A 16,482-nucleotide genomic window follows, 5' to 3' on the forward strand; every position below is an offset into this window, starting at 1 on the left:
ATGGGCACGGTGCTGTCGCTGTCGCCGAGCTACCGGAAGGCCCCGCTGTTCGAGGAGGGGGCGGCCACGGTGGGGCACTACACGGCGGTGCAGAACAGCAAGAACGCGAAGGAGAAGGGCCTGAAGCGGCACTCGCTGATCTCGGTGCTGCCCTGGAAGCGCATCGCCGCCGTCTCCGCCAAGAAGAAGAGCTCCAAGAAGGTGCAGCCCAACGGCGGCTACCAGAGCAACGTGACCCACCTCAACAACGAGAACCTGAAGAAGTCGCTCTCCTGCGCCAACCTCGCCACCTTCGCCCCCCCGCCGCCCCCCGCCGCCGCCGCCGCCGCCCTCGCCTCGGCGCAGAAGGCACCGCCGGCCGCGCCCGCCGCCGCCGCCGCCACCCCGCGCCGGGTCGTGGTGCAGGCGTCCACCAGCGAGCTGCTGCGCTGCCTGGGCGAGTTCCTGTGCCGCCGCTGCTACCGGCTGAAGCACCTCTCGCCCACCGACCCCGTGCTCTGGCTGCGCTCCGTGGACCGCTCGCTGCTGCTGCAGGGCTGGCAGGACCAGGGCTTCATCACGCCGGCCAACGTGGTCTTCCTCTACATGCTCTGCCGGGACGTCATCTCGGCCGAGGTGGCCAGCGACCACGAACTGCAGGCAGTGCTGCTCACCTGCCTGTACCTCTCCTACTCCTACATGGGCAACGAGATCTCCTACCCGCTCAAGCCCTTCCTGGTGGAGAGCTGTAAGGAGGCCTTCTGGGACCGCTGCCTCTCCATCATCGACCGCATGAGCCCCAAGATGCTGCAGGTCAACGCCGACCCGCACTACTTCACCCAGGTCTTCGCCGACCTCAAGAAGGAGAGCGGCGCCGAGGAGAAGGGGCGGCTGCTCATCGGCCTCGACCGGTGAGCGCCCGCCGGGCTCCGGGGGTGCTCCGGGCTCCGGGGGTGCTCCGGGCCGCGGGGGTGCTCCGGGCCGCAGGGATGCTCCGGGCCCCGGGGGTGCTCTGGGCTCCGGGAATGCTCCAGGCCGTGGGGATGCTCCGGGCTCCGGGGGTGCTCTGGGCCGCAGGGGATGCTCCGGGCTCTGGGGGTGCTCTAGGCCCCGGGGATGCTCCGGGCTCCAGGGATGCTCTGGGCCCCGGGGGTGCTCCAGGCCGCAGGGATGCTCCGGGCCCTGGGGATGCTCCGGGCCGCAGGGATGCTCCGGGCTCCGGGGATACTCCAGGCCCCGGGGATGCTCTGGGCCCCGGGGATGCTCCGGGCTCCGGGGATGCTCCGGGCCACAGGGATGCTCCGGGGTCCGGGGATACTCCAGGCCCCGGGGATGCTCCGGGCCCCAGGGATGCTCCGGGCCCTAGGGATGCTCCGGGCCCCGGGTATGCTCCAGGCCCTAGGGATGCTCCGGGCCCCGGGTATGCTCCAGGCCCTAGGGATGCTCCAGTCCCCAGGGATGCTCCAGTCCCCAGGGATGCTCCGGGCCCCGGGTATGCTCCAGGCCCTAGGGATGCTCCAGTCCCCAGGGATGCTCCGGGCCCCGGCCCCGCTGCGCTCGCCCCAGCCCGGCGCCGCTTCCCGGGGGCTTCTCCAGAGGCAGGGAAGGGTAGGAGCCGCTGCTGGGAGGGGTGGGGGGGGCCGGGGGGAGCCGTCCGGAGCGCGGAGCCCGGTTCTCCCCCCCACCCCCACCCCCCCCGGCCACCGCTTCCCGGCCCTCGCCCCCGGCCCCGCCACCGGATTCATTTCAGCAAATCTTGGGGGACGGGGCGGGGGGGACCCCCAGAGCCCACCCCCCCACCCCCCCCGGGCACCGCATTGCCGGGACAAAGACCAGGTGGGGGGGGAGAAAAGGAGGAAGGAAAAAAAAAAATAATTAAAAAAAAAATGCTGTAAAGGCTTCAGCAGAGGCGGCTGAACGGGGCCGACCGCGATTTACCGGCGCCGGAGCAGCCGGTAATGGGACAGACGCGGGCCCGGCCCGGGCACCCCCGGCCTCGCCCCCTCCCCTTTATTTATTTTCGTCGGAGAGACTCGAATTTCCCGAGCGGGGAAACAACCGCTACTGTACCATGACATCAATGTGAAACGTCTTGTTCCCATCGTGCACTGATCATGAGTATTGTGTAAAGGATCTACTTGAGTGTGCAAGGAAAGAATCTACATGCTGCTATATGAATACTTTTAGAACAAAAGGAAAAAAAAAAAAAGAAAAAAACACCCCACGAAAAAAAACAAACTCCTGATGTACGGGGGGGGAAGAGAAGAAAAACCACCCACCCCCTTCTTTATTCTTTCATTGTTGCTTTTACAGTGGTATTGCGCATGCAAACGGGAGCATTTTGTGTCTTCAAAAAAAAAAAAAAAAGGAAAAAAACACATAAAAAAATAATAATCGAAAGAAAAAAAACCCCCTTTCCGAGAGATGGCTGTACAAATTACACCCGTGCACAAGGACCCGCCGCCACCCCGATACCGCAGTCTTGAGCCGGTGTTCCCTTATCAGCCCTGGCGACTGATAAGTTTTTTTTGGGTTTTGTTTTTTTTTTTCTTTTTCTCCGTGTACACAGTTCTAGTTTAGTTCTGGTCCATCGGGCGTTAAACTTGCAAAGAGGGAGAAATAACGTGCCATTTATTTTTATTTTTCACTTGAAGCTCTTCATCGCTGTACATTGGACCCTGCTAATGATACATGTGTACATACTTTTTTTTTTTTTTTTTAGTGCAATTTCTTCTGTAGATCTTTGTTGACCAAATTGGTGGGTATTGTTACTTCTTAATTTATATTTGTCTCATTTTGTATGTATGTGTATAGTGTGTTTGTAAGTATGTGTGATTTATAACCTGACCGACTGTGTCATGGGGCTCAGTGTGCCTGTGATTTAATCCCCTCCCCTTATTTTTATTTATTTTTGTACTGTGCCGATTAAATAAAAATGCACTGACCATCCATTACACGGCAGCGGTTCGTGGCGGAGTCTTTTCTGCAATCCCACACCTCTGCCGGCCCCCGTCGCGGCGCTGGGAAATTGGATTTGCCTTGACGGAAGAGGGGTTTAACGCGGCCGCGGGTTTAATCGCGTTCCCGGCGCCGGGGTCACCGCTTCGCTGGGGGCTGGCGGCCCCGCCAAGCGTCGCGGGGCCAGGAGCACCGCACCCGGCACGCCGGCGGTGAAGAATGGGGTTATTTGGACGCCAAAACTCCACTTCCCGTCCGTCCGTCACGAGCGTCGTCTGTCCCGAGCCACCGCGCCGGCCAGAAACTGGCACTGCCATAGTGGGATGCAAGTAATTGGTTTTTTTTTTTTTTTTAATTTATTACGGTGAATTACGTAAACAGAAACCCAGGTCCATTATAGTAGGTTGGTTTTTCTTTCTGCTCTTTTACACATTAAAATATCAGTGATTTAAAAAAAAAAAATTCATTGCATTATCGCCCCAGGCTGAAAATCGAAATTCAATTTAGAAATAGTTAATTTATGGGAAAAAACAGGAATATATATATTTTATGTATATTTATATATATATATAAAACCAGAGCAGGAACAGATAATATATTTTATAAAGACACATCTCATCACATACAATATTGCCATCTCGTAGCATTAGAAATTTCCTAAACCTGCGATTTATTGCCGTCCATCATGATTCGATACAACCATTTCGTTGGAGGGATAGTGTATAAAAGTGCTGATTAAAATCTCCTGCCACTACCTTGCCTACGGGTTAGTGTTACTGGGGGGGGGGGGGGACATTTGGACTAGCAGATACAAAAAGCGCAAAGTGCAAATAGAAAGGCACGGCAACGAGGAGGATTTTTCCTTCCGGCGCTTGCCCGGGAGGGCGCGGGCAGGAGCTGGGGCGCCCGCGGCTCCGGCCGGGAGCGGAGGCAGTGGAGGGTGCTGGGCGGGCGCGAGGCGAGGCCGGGAGCGGTCGCTGGGGTGCGGCGTCACCGCCGGGCCCCCCGCCGCGGTGGGTGACCTGTGCGCGTGCCAGCAGCCGGAGGAGCGTCTTCCCGATGCGCGGAGCCCTCCGGCGCAGCAGCCCGCCGTGCATCCCAGAGCCGCTGAGCGGGAGCACGTGCCGGGATGCTGGCGGGGGCTGGTCCGAGGCCGGGGACGACGTGAGCAGGAGGGCTCTGGCGCGGGGCCATCCCAGCAAAGCGCGCAGGAGGGAACGAAGCTTGTCCCGCTAAAACACGGCTCAGAGCTTCGCGCCGCTCGCGGCACCCCTTCCCGGCGGCGACCTGTCCCTGCGCCCCGCGTCCATGGCGTGGCTTAGGTGAAACGCCTCTTCCAGGCTTAACAATTCCCAAAAATGCTCAGTGAAACACGTGCTCCCTGTTTGCCGGCTGGGAACAGGCGGTCGCCAAGATGGGGGTCACCACGCAGACCCCCCCCCCCCGCCCAACGGGCTGGAAATCCTGACCTGACCAGCAGTGCCAGGACTCTACGTATAATCTAACAGCCCCGCCACATCACGTGGCCTCCTCCGCTCAAACCCCACAGCAGCAGCCTGCCATGCGGTGGAAATAAAAAGCGGGTTAGTACACACGGCCCTCCCGCGAGCACCACGCTCAGGGTTAGCCGTGCCGGGCGGACGCGGGGCGCCGCGTGCCGGGGGAAGGCGACGCCACCGGAGAAGCCAAGGTGAGGCACAAAGCCCCAGCGCCCGCAGCTGGGAACACCCAGGAAAACTCTCCGAAGGGAAGAGCCTGGCTGTTTGCAGTCGGCTCTGTGCCGCCGCCCCTCCCCGGCGCGGGCGTGCCCGGAGTTAGCGTGAAAGCGTGCAAAGCGGGGCAGCCGCGGCCCCGGCCCCCGAGCTCCACGCGCTTCCCGAACAACCCAGCGGCAGCGGGTCCTTTATCCCGCCCTGAACCTCATCCCTGGGACGAACAGGAAGCCGCGTGGATCATCTAAAAATTCAGCAAGGCCACTTGGTCCGAATGGGAAGCCACCAGATTTTTAGGTGACCAGAGAGGGTAATTAAGGCAAAAAAAAAAAACCCCAATGCAGGATTAAAAAAAAATAAAACCGCTGCGCTGTGAATCCCACTCTCCTTTCTGCTGGTGGACCCGTCTCCAACCAAGGTGCCCTGACAGTGACCGCCAGGCAGGAAAGCAGCAAGTCTGGAGGTGCGTGTCCGTGTACCATCCCAACTCCGTGCGTGCCGGCAGGGCTGGAAGAGTGCAGCGTGGCTCCCCGGCGTGGGAAGCCAGCCCTCCTTCCCAAACCTGGCTCCGGTTCCAGTGGGATTTGGTCTTGCAGGACCAGGCTCCCCGAGCCAGGTATCTTTGGTTCCTCCGGCGGAGGCTGCATAATATTGCAAAAATGACAGACAAAAAAAAGAACCACAGAAGGGAAGAGTGGAGAGGGCTTAAGAAATCAACGTGGGAAAGGGAGGAAAGGGGTGTAAGTACCTATAAATGCTTTTTTTTTTTTTTTGGACTAATTCTGAAGCACTTTCCTGATATTCTGGCCTGTTTTGTAAGATGGATACAGGTCAGTGGCTATTTTAAGCCTTCGTTGCATGTGGTAGTAAAACCCTCTCCTGAATGTGGGTTTGCTAAACCTCTAGCTTTAGAGATCTTTTTAGGCGCATGACCAAGTCACAGCTGAGCATCTCTAAATTAATCCCCTCGAAAGGTCCAAGGCACGGGGAGGGCGATCAAAGCCCCAGTCCGTCTTTCCTCCGCTCTCTTTCCCTCTCTGGGCTCGCTGCGCCAAGCGGAGGGGGATGCTAATTCCCCGGCACGCAGAGGATGAAACCGGAACGATGCTTGGTGAAATCCGGCTGGGCTTGGTTGATCTTGGTTTCCACGGAGACGGTGCATTTCCGCCCGTGCAGGCTGCACTGGACCGGGTTGGTGACGCTGACTTGCAGAGCGCGTTTCTCGCTGCAAAGGCAAAAAGGGAAAAGAAGAGTCAGGCAGGAGGGAAGGGATGCGCTCGGCCCCGTCACTCAGAGCTCAGCGCAAGGCAGGGAGAGGCGTTTTTCGGGTCAGGACTGTCGTGGTTTAGCCCCAGGCAGCAGCTCAGCACCACGCAGCCGCTCGCTCACTGCCCCTGCCCCGATGGGATGGGGGAGAGAATCGGAGGAGTAAGAGTGAGAAACACTCCTGGGTTCAAATGGGAACAGTTTAATAATTGAAATAAAGAAAAATAGTAATGAAAATAGTAACAGTATAATAATGATAACAATAATGATATATGAAGCAAGTGATGCCCAATGCAATTGCTCCCCACCCGCCGACCGATGCCCAGCCAGTTCCCGAGCAGCGATCGCTGCTCCCCGGCCAACCCCCCCCCAGTTTCCATACTGCCCATGACGCCGTATGGTATGGAATAGCCCTTTGGTCAGTTTGGATCAACTCTTCTGGCTGTGCCCCCTCCCAGCTTCTTGTGCCCCTGGCAGAGCATGGGAAGCTGAAAAGTCCTTGACTGGCATAAGCAGTGCTGAGCAACAACTAAACCATCAGCGTGTTATCAGCATTCTTTTCCTACTAAATCCAAACCACAGCACTGTGCCTGCTACTAGGAAGAAAATTAACTCTGTCCCAGCCGAAACCAGGACAAGGACGCATCCTGCGTCGAAGCGAGCGCGCGCGTTAAGCCAAGCCGCAGCCCTAAGCCCAGCTTTCGGGCTCGGCTGAGCCCCGCTCCCGCACGTGAAGGTCTCCCACGCGGGGAGACGTGTGCCCAGGCACTTCGGCATCGGTGCCGACGGGGAGACAGCGCTTCACGGTCAAAGCAAAGGCTGGGTTGCAAAAGGCCCGGGGTCCGCTGCCAGCTCGGCCGCCCGCCGAGTGACCTCGCGAGCAATCATTCCTATCGCTATAATTACCGTAATGATGATGACATCCCTTGTTCTGAGCTCAGAGATTAAAAGCACAGCATGAAATGGCTGAAAGAATCACAGGTAGGGTTGTGGGGTTTCTTTCTAATTCCCTCTGCAGACAGACAGACAGACAGACCGACAGACCGACCACGCAGCCCGCTGGGGCCGGAGCGGCCTGAACGGAGGCAGCGGCTGGAAAACTGCGTCACTGCAAACCGTCCCCCAGCTTTTTAACCCTTTAACCCAGCTTTGGCGCTGAAAATGACTCTCATGAGTGAAATCAGGAGTTTCTGCCACCCAAACTCCTTTCCCTTGGCCGTCTGGGTCACTGCCAGCGGAGGCCATCAGGACGGCGTGTCCGTCTCTGCTCCACCAAGACAGGGTCAGGGACGGCCGGCAAGGATGCCCCCCTCTGCAAACAGCCATAAAAGCCACTATTTCATATCGCGACTAACTTTCCTCGTACTGGAAGCAGAGACATGCCCGGCCGCTCCCTTGGGATGGGGATGGCGATGCAGCGCGGGCAAGCAGACGCACGAGCTCCAGCCACGAGCCCTTTGGACCAGCAAGGAGCGGGCGTCGTGAGCCAGGGGAGTGACCCGGCAGCAGATCCGTCCCCCCGAGCCACCGCCAGCCTGGGGAAGCGGGAAGAGATATCCAGGGGCTCAGCCTTTGGGGAATCCCTCCTGCGACCTCGCCCGCACTTCAAATTCCTGAATTTCCAGCATTTCTTAGTATAATACTGCGTGGTTTAAAGACTCAGTGGCATCGACTCCACCGCCTCTCCTGATGCTCTAAATGCACCGAGGAGGACGTGCTGAGTTTCTGGTTTGCTGTGTTTAGCTTCCAGACCCGAGGTCTTGCCTTGCTTCAGCTGTTATGGTATTTTCACTGACGCAGCATAAGTCCTTCATGCAGCACAGGCTTCGTTTTTCACTTCGTTAAGACTCTTCAGGATGCGTCACATCCCATAAGCCACCTCGTTATGCTGCTTCCAAATAATTAAGGTGCTCACCGCTTCCATAAAAATGAACGGGTGTTTGGTTGGAGGGGTACTGGCAGCGCACAAAGCCCTCACGTTGTCCCAGGTATTTAATGCTTATTTACTCTTGCCTCAGTGAGTTGAGGCTACAATCCCTGCTTAGTTTGCTATTTTTACTGTGTCTTAGCAGAATGCATACGCAGAGGAGCCTCTCAGAGATTCCTGCCATCATGTGCCTGGAGAGCAGGTTTAGCATCAAGTGTCTGTAAGCATAAGTGCTAACGCCTTCCTTCTCCTCCCCCACAGCCCTCATCAAATTATAGGTAAGAAGACAGAAGATCTGTCGCTGGTAATCGTCAAACTCTGTTGGCCCCTTTGCACAGCGATAAGCAGCCCAAACCAGGGCAGAGGAATGTCATTAACCTGAATTTTGACCACAGGCAGGACCCATGCCTGGAAATCAGAAGGTCCTTGATGTATTTTGCGGCTGTGGGACCTTCAGCAAGAAGCTGAATCTCTCCAGGTCCCATCTCCTGCTGGAGCAAGGAGAATCAACTAAACACGTCTACGTGACGCTAACGCTGTCCTGGGACAGTGGGCTCTGGAGAAGGTGCTCTGATCTTCGCTCCATGTAACACTTCTATTAAATAAGGGCTTCGCTTCCCCCGCCATGTTTTCCAGATCCCACCATGACAGTAGTCATTCATTCTTGATCATATGTTCCTCTTCTTCATGTGAGAAGAGGTTTCAGCCTCAAAACCTCTTGCTGGGGGAGCAGGCCAGCTCTTGAATGGCATCCAAAGAGCAACCCACAGAGGGATTTGCAAGCCCGCATAGGGATTACAAACCCCGTCCCTGGTCTTCCTCGCCAGGCATTGCAACGCTGAACCCTGCCACCAGCTCCACAAGCAGCTCGATGTGCTGGGACCTCGAGCCTCTTGGATGCTGCTCCTGCGCTCGGTCAATCGCCAACAAGGAAGAGGTTGGAGGAAATGTCAGTTTGGTTTCCAGTCCACCAGTCACATCAGCATCACGCCTGTTGGTGCAGCGGCAAAAAGGGGAGATGACAGCTGCTGGCTGCCCTGGAGTAAGATGGTTTATTTATTGACCGAAAGGGAGAAAACAGCTGCCTGCATCAGCCAGTAAACCGGACTGAAAGACCTTCCAAATCTCACCGCTACAATAAGATTTTACCAAGTAGCACAACTGGGGAGACGCTTCCCCAAGTTGCTGCAGAATTTAGATCCCAAAGGAAGAGTCTGAGATGGAGATGGTCCAGCGTAATCCTGGAAGTCCAACAAAGCCTCTCATAGACAAGGGCAACACAGAGTGAAAATACCCTTCGGGGATCACTGGCGCTCTGCAAGACACCGATGGCAGCAAAGGCAGAGACAAGTTCCACTTCCACTCGGCTAAAAACTGAGTTTTCCCTGTATAATCCTGTCCCACCATGGTACTTTCCTCTTCCACCTCTCCATCGCAAAAAGGTGATTCAGTCAGGAAAAAGTCATTAAGGTGAAATTAAGGTGGAAAAAAGTTTGCACTATTAAATTTCAAGCTTGGAAACACACATCTATTCACCATCCGTGCTTTAATTCCTTACGTATTTCAATGGTTGCTACTATTTAAGGAACATTTATGAATTTACTAACTACTAACGAATAATCTTCTGGCCTTCTGACAATTTAAAGGACCAACTGGGTTCATATTAGAGGTGGAAGATCTTGTCATTTAAAGATTTAAGGGCAGAACTGAATGCATTTATGACTATTCTGTGGCTGAAGACACAGTCACAGCGCAGAGAGCTGACATGCCCGAGGTCGCAGAAAACAGTGCCGGAATTAAGAGCTAAACCCAAATTTTCCAACTTTCAAGATCTGTCTTTCAACCGCAGATGAGCAACCCGCCACAGCAGTCCAATGCCAGTCTCTTCCTTCATCCCGTAGATCTGCTTGATTCAAGGATCCTGCGCTGGTTCAGGCTCGGTTTCTCATCAAGAGCAACGTCCAAGCTCGCCCCTCCGTGCAACGGGCAACGACTGCCTGCACGCTGCGTCCTCAAAAGACAGCTGGGAGGGTTTTGCTGCCTGGAGAAGACCGCTGCCCTCATCCTTTTGCGTTCATCCCCCTTGTACTTTCTGCATCCCAGCACCCCGCCGAGATGCCGTGTCTGCCGGCGGCAGAGCTCTCCCCTGCAGATCCGACAGCGGGATGGCCGGGAGCCTCCGGAGCTGTCACTCGGCTGACCCTTACTACAGGCTGCGTAGGAGAATTTGTTCCAGACATCAGCCTCTATTTTAGTAAGTCCTCAACAGGCTTCCGAGGCACTTCTGCCGTCTCTCTTGCACAGACACGTGTTTAGGAGACCGTCTACAAGACGTCAGAGCTCACGTAGATGCCAAGCGCTGCCCAAGACCAGCCCTGCCTGATGGCAGGTTTGGCTCTTCAGCAAGCCCCGACGTAACCTGCACACCGACAAAAGTCAAGTCAATTAGGGCAAAATGACGGATGCTGCTGCCGGACATCTTCTGGGAAATAAAACCACTTATTTTTAACAGTGATTCCATTAGAAGAGACAGCGAGATGCGAGCGCTGGCTGAGACTCTGCCAGCCCCCAGCATCCAGGCATGAAACTGCCTGGAAAAGCGTAAAGGGAAAAAAGGGAGCTTTCGTGGGAAAGTCAGGATCAACCCCAGCACCGCTCCAGTCCTGCCAGGGAACCACATGATAATTTCTGTATATAATAAAGCACACAATAATTATTTCTGTATATAATAAACACCAAGGCGTTGGTGTTTTCTGAAAACACAGGTCTTTTTATGTAACTGCAAATGGTGGTTTTGGGTGGAAACAGCCTCTCTCGACATCCTGGTGGTACAAGCCATGGCCACTGATCTCAGCTGGTTGTGCGGGCAGGGACTTCTCTTTGCTCTTTGGATTTCACGGCTCAGCGAACTCTGCAGGACTGGGTGACTCCTCTTCCTTCATCTGCTCCAAACTGCCTTTATCGGCTCCCTTCGCTCACTATCGATTTGCGCTCATTAGAGGAGTTAACGGCAAACAGTCGAGGCGACGGCTCTGGGTGTGAGCACGTGCGCGTGCGAAGCACCGCAAGCATCGCATGAACGCTGCCTGTGTGCACGGGAGAGCCACGTCACGGAGCGAGAGCACCAGCAGAAATACAGCGCGAGCTGATGAGGCACCCGGGTGAACGCTGGCAAAAGGGAAACCAGCAGAGAAGAGATGACTCCAAGTGGAAGCAGACTACTGGCCCATGAAATATTAGAGTTTTGACTGAGCATTTAATCTAGGACCTCAGGGAAAACACAAGCCAAGTAGCGCATAAATGGCCACAGACATCTGTCAGCACCGTTGATCATACAAAAGCATCTATGTCGCCAGGAAGCGGTGGGAAGCAAAACGGTGAAGGGAAAGAGGGGAGAAAGATCAGAGGGAGTTTCTGCGAAGACAGCCGTGTAAGACTAGAGAGTTAAATAAATATTAAACATACGAGATGCTTAAGAGCAAACACAGATGACCTGGGATGCTTTGCACGGAGCTGTAATAGGCACGAACATACAGCAAAGCACTCGTCCATGAGCCATTCTTCATCTGTAGCTGCGAGCTCCGTCAGGAAGCACAGCCGGCCGCGAACGCCGGGAACACGCCGTGCCCAGGGACTGCGGTACCTGACCATGGTCCGGGATGCTCCGGAGATGCCGCCCCATCACTCACAGGGCTGGGAAGACGGGAGGAATGGGCAGTTTATGCAGATTTCCCAGGGTCTTTAAATGAGGTGCTGCCTGCCGATGGACAGAGCTAACGCAATCACGGAGCAGGAGGCAAGTTCTTTTTCGTAAGCAAAATCTGGGTAGAAGATGGCAAAGCCGAGTACAGTAAGTGCCTGATTTTCATAACAACAAACCAGAGGGATTTAAATGAGGCTAAGCGTGCAATGCAGCGTGAAACGAGGGCTCAGCAGTAATAAACCAAATGGGATGTCTTCCGGAGAGGATTTTTTTAAACGATCAAATATTTCTAGAGTTTAGATCAAGGCCTCTTTCTGGAAAGGCAGGCATCACTGTGGACTACTTGGTTAAGGCTTCAAGGGAGCGTGCAGCTGCAAACAAGATGTTAGGAAGCATTGGGAGCAGGACGGAGAACACTGAAAAAATCGTAACACCTTATATAAGTCAGTGCTGCAGTCTCATCTGGATACCGGCTGCAGCCTTCGCCGGGGTTCAGCACTGAAAAAAATATAAAAAGGCTCACAGATGAAGGGAGGCTATAAAAAAGAAACCAAAAAAGCAGCAGCTATATTCTGCATGAATAAAATACGTAAGAAGCGGAGAGAGAAACTAGAGAGGTCTAAAAAAAGGCAGCTTTCAAGGCTCTGCTTCCTAACAACCGCCAAAGAGACAAACAGCAATACTGAGAATTTCTAGGTGGGTTAAAATAGTTTTCCAGGCAACGTGTGATCTCGCTGCTGAGGATCACTCCAGGCTGTGGCGCTCACTGCTACTGGGTGGCGTGGAGGTGAGAAAAACCGAGCAGGGTCTAAAATGCCATTGGACATAACCTAGGGAATAAACATTTACGTATCGGAGTTACAACAGGTGCCCGCTTTGGAAAAGATAAGTGTCTTCTGCACGAGGGTTTAAAGCACGCTGGCTGCGCAGGCTGCGTACTTGGCAGCGGAGGGATGGGGGGAGATATATCTCCTCTGACCACTCACGGTTTTCTGCAACTTGCAGGACAATGATTCTGGGGATATTCTGGCTGAGAGGCGAAGTTACAGTTCTCACTGTGAAAATTAACCCCACAATACTTAAAGGCAGACAAAAATAGGAACGTCTGGTTTCTCAACGTGTACAAGCGCGAAACCTGGACCGAAACCTCGCGTGCATTTTCTATCGCCCCGGATGTAACCTCTCAGCTTTGCACGAGGAGCAAAGCACCGCGTCGGGAGAGCCGCTCTGCGCGCAGGACCGGCGCGCTCCACGCCCTCGTCGGCCGGCTGCGGACAGAAGCATCCCCTGCTTGGGGCAGCTGGGGCAAGCGCCATCCCTGGGGAGCCACGGCATGGAGGGCATCCCGCGTAAATAATCCTAGGGGGATATTTCATTCCAGGGAGGGCGACGTCCTGCTGCAAGTATTCAGAGCCCGCGGGCTGCCGGCCCTCCGGCACGCTGCATCTTCTCCGCTCTCCCGCTGCCTCTCAGGGGGGCAGTAACGTTTGAAGTGCGCGCAGCTTCAAAGCACTGGGTTCCACTTCCAGAAGAGATTTACACACTTGGAGCGTAAATTTCCCTAAGTAAGACTCGGGTGATTTCGACAGCATCACCCCTGTGACTCCTTGGCACGCTTCATCCTTCTTTGCTCTGCTCAAATTCCCTGCCGTCAGAGGGGGAAAACACCTTTTCCCATCCAGCTCTTATTAAAACACCCTGGCTCAGGTAGCTACGGGTTAAAAGCAATGACTTACTACCCTGTGTACCCAAGAAAATAATTTAACGTCCTCTTTGCCTCCTGGCACTGGCCGCTGGACTGTATGAGCACCGCCAAAGGAAATCCCCCTCCATCCAGCGGCCCCTTTTTAGCGCAGCCCTGAAGCTGCAGCTGGCAGCACTCTTCATCCCATGGGTTTGGTTACCACCACCGAGAAACCCAGGGCGAGGAGATGAACCAGGACCCGCCTTCGGGTGCAGATCACTCCTCTCTGCTCGTGACTCAGGAGCAGCTGGGGCAGCAGGGGATGAACACGTGTGGTAGGCAGCGTGACGCTCATTCAGCGTACGCCGCATTACTCGCACGTGCGCTGAAGGGACACGACAACATCCGAAACCACAAGAGTTTTCAAAATCTGCCTTGTGAAACCCTCTCTGAGGTCTCGCACTGCAAAAGCATGAGACAAACAGGATGTTTTCTCAAACGGTTACTTGGTTTTTAGAGACGTAGGGTTGTTTGCGTTGTAGAGCTCTTCCGTATCAGGTGCTCTTGGTGGAGATTAGACGTTAAGATGGATCAAAGCTATGGAAAAGAGAGACTACAAAGAAGTCAGACATGAATAAAGGAGATCTCAAGTCAGGATCAAAAGGCAAATTTCCATAGTCGAAGGTCAGAACAAGTCCTCCAGGCGTTTTAATGCCAAGAAAGGTCAGCTGAGTCAAACGTGGCTCTGACAGGTCCCTTCTCACTGTATGATTTTTCAAAATTATCTGCAGTCAAGTGACGCTTGACACCATGAATTTTTTTTTGGCTTTCAAAACCAGCAAACGTTGACGGCATATTTCTAATAGTTTTGTACCTTGTGGTCTATGTTCAGGCAATCACCGCAGAAACTGGCAGAAGTGGCTTTTCAAAAAATCTGCAAGAGAAGGACCAGGCTACAAACTGCAATCCCACATCATTCCACTGAAAACTCAACCACTCTGCTTCAAAAGTGGCTTTCAATCTTTTCTGGCTCAGACTTCAACATGTGTCATTTTTCTCTGCAGCTCACATTGACATCTATTTACCAGTGCAAACCACAGAGCCGCTCGCCTTCGGTTTTGGGAACTGTACAGTACCACATATTACCACATCATGCTAGCGCGTTGCGTCAGCAACTCTATTTTTGCCCTTTTAATGAGAAACAAGGTTTGTTAGTATCTGTATATTCCCAGTGAAAAGCGTTACATACGTCCAATGGCACACAGCACGGCAAAAGCAAAGCCAGCTATTAATACTCTGGTCTGCTGGCGTCCGGCCGGTGCACCGAGACGGTTCCTTTTACTCCTGCCTGAACCATAAAAGCCACTTTCCTAAGGAGACAGCAGCTGCCACAACACTGATGTGCTTTTTTCATGATGCGTCTGTGGTATATGCAGGTATATTCCTTCCCCTCTAGCTGAGGTGTAAACGTAGTCCATTAAGTGTTTGGCACGCTCATTCTTAAAATGCATTTATTCCTACTTGAACCCAAGGTCAGGCGGTCCCAGAGCAGCACCGGCGAGCTGCGGTTTGTTCTTAATTTATTTAGTAACTGGGGCATTTGTGCATCCATCCTCGCTAGCCAGAGAGCGCTTTCCGGAAAGGCAGTGAGCTGTGAAATATTTCTGTCTCTTCCAGCAAAACCATTTGGTTCGCATGCTTCTGGGCAAAGGAGGATCCCCAGGGTGATGGGGCAGGGGCTGCGCCTCCCCCCCCGTCTCCAGCGCCGTTTGCCTTCATCGGGAGCTTGGGGTAACAGCCAGGTTTCCAAGAAAGGCCTAAGCAGCTAAAAAGCACGTTAGTCGGGGTCAGGTCCCAGCTGAACTGCCTCTCAGCATGGCGACTGCACCCCAGAGCTCTTATTTTATGGTGGGAAAGCCCTAAAAAGCGGGCTTGAGCATCACTTTGCAAGCACACTGCGTGGTGGACCCTAGCATCCCCTTCCCTCCATCCCTGGGATATCTGACGGAAATAAAAAGTGAATGTAATTATCCCGTATCACACGAAGTTCAAGAAAGGGATCAAAACCTAATTGAAGCTTCGTCCCCCAGCTGAACCGGGGCAAACGCTCATCCGCGCGGCTCCCAAACCCCAGCCCTAGCATGACCACCGTCTCCAAGACGAAGGCGTTGGACTTGGGGTGGGAGAGACGCACTTCGAGCACCCAAGCTCAGCTACAAACCGTACCCCGATCCACCCGTACCACCCTGGGGCCACTAGCCCCCTCCTTGCCCAGCCCAGCCCAGGCACGCTGGCTGCGAGCGGCGCAGCTCCGCTAGCCCTTGCTGGCGCTCCCCGAGTTCTGCTCCTATGGAAGCTGAGAATTCATCGGCACACTTCAAACGGAGAAGTCTCCGTCTTTTTTTCCTCTCCTCGTGTCATCAGCATTCAACGCCTGATGTAAGTTATCCCTTACGAAGCACTCGCTAAAGCTGGTCAGTGGTTTTCTGGATGAAAAACGTGCGTTCGCTTGAATAGGGTGTCTCCCGGGAAATCTCATCAACAAAGCAGCTTTCAAAAAAAAAAAAAAGCACACACAGTGCATTAAATATTTTATTCCCTCCAGCAGGCAAAATGATAAATTTCCAAAGCCCTGAGTGGGGGCGGAGAAGGCAGCTCCCGTGCCCAGATGGAGGGGTTTGGGATCCAGCAGCCGAACAGGCGGCACCCCAACATCCCGCACGCCCAGCTCGAGCGCTCGGCACTGCAGGGAGCTGCCGGCTCTAAAATCCATGGAGGGGTTTGGGATCCAGCAGCCGAACAGGCGGCACCCCAACATCCCGCACGCCCAGCTCGAGCGCTCGGCACTGCAGGGAGCTGCCGGCTCTAAAATCCATGGAGGGGTTTGGGATCCAGCAGCCAAACAGGCGGCACCCCAACATCCCGCACGCCCAGCTCGAGCGCTCGGCACTGCAGGGAGCTGCCGGCTCTAAAATCCATGGAGGGGTTTGGGATCCAGCAGCCAAACAGGCGGCACCCCAACATCCCGCACGCCCAGCTCGAGCGCTCGGCACTGCAGGGAGCTGCCGGCTCTAAAATCCGCGTACAGCTCCTTTTCCCTCCCCTGGTCACCGTGGGCAGTTTGATACCGTAGGAGTTAAATCCCCTGCAAAAGTCAGTGTATTTTGCATTCTCTCTGCAGCTCAAACTGTAAGTTTTGCATCGAGCGTTCAGCACGCTGAAGATGTACAGACCGGCGCTCAGCAGCCGTGCG

At 54.5% G+C, this 16,482-nt stretch overlaps 2 protein-coding genes across 3 annotated transcripts in view; one reads left to right on the top strand and one right to left on the bottom strand.

The window, feature by feature from the left end:
* Positions 1–894, top strand: CDK5R1 (cyclin dependent kinase 5 regulatory subunit 1). Its single transcript, XM_075722928.1, has one exon. The coding sequence runs from the start codon at positions 1–3 to the stop codon at positions 892–894; it is 894 nt and encodes a 297-aa protein (XP_075579043.1).
* A 4,823-nt stretch (positions 895–5,717) lies between these two features.
* The window catches only part of MYO1D (myosin ID), a 163,838-nt gene continuing 153,073 nt past the window's right edge, over positions 5,718–16,482 (bottom strand). The window contains exon 22 of one of the 2 annotated variants that reach the window (XM_075722696.1): positions 5,718–5,874. In XM_075722696.1, the coding sequence (XP_075578811.1) occupies positions 5,718–5,874 (157 nt within the window). The remainder of the gene's footprint in view (positions 5,875–16,482) is intronic. The other variant, XM_075722698.1, reaches the window with a different exon arrangement.

Source organism: Pelecanus crispus, chromosome 18 (genome assembly GCF_030463565.1).
Source record: "Pelecanus crispus isolate bPelCri1 chromosome 18, bPelCri1.pri, whole genome shotgun sequence".
Taxonomy (NCBI): domain Eukaryota; kingdom Metazoa; phylum Chordata; class Aves; order Pelecaniformes; family Pelecanidae; genus Pelecanus; species Pelecanus crispus.

What these genes read in the sequence shown, in the direction of transcription:
- CDK5R1 (XM_075722928.1), top strand. Translation starts at nt 1, where the DNA reads ATGGGCACGGTGCTGTCGCTGTCGCCGAGCTACCGGAAGGCCCCGCTG.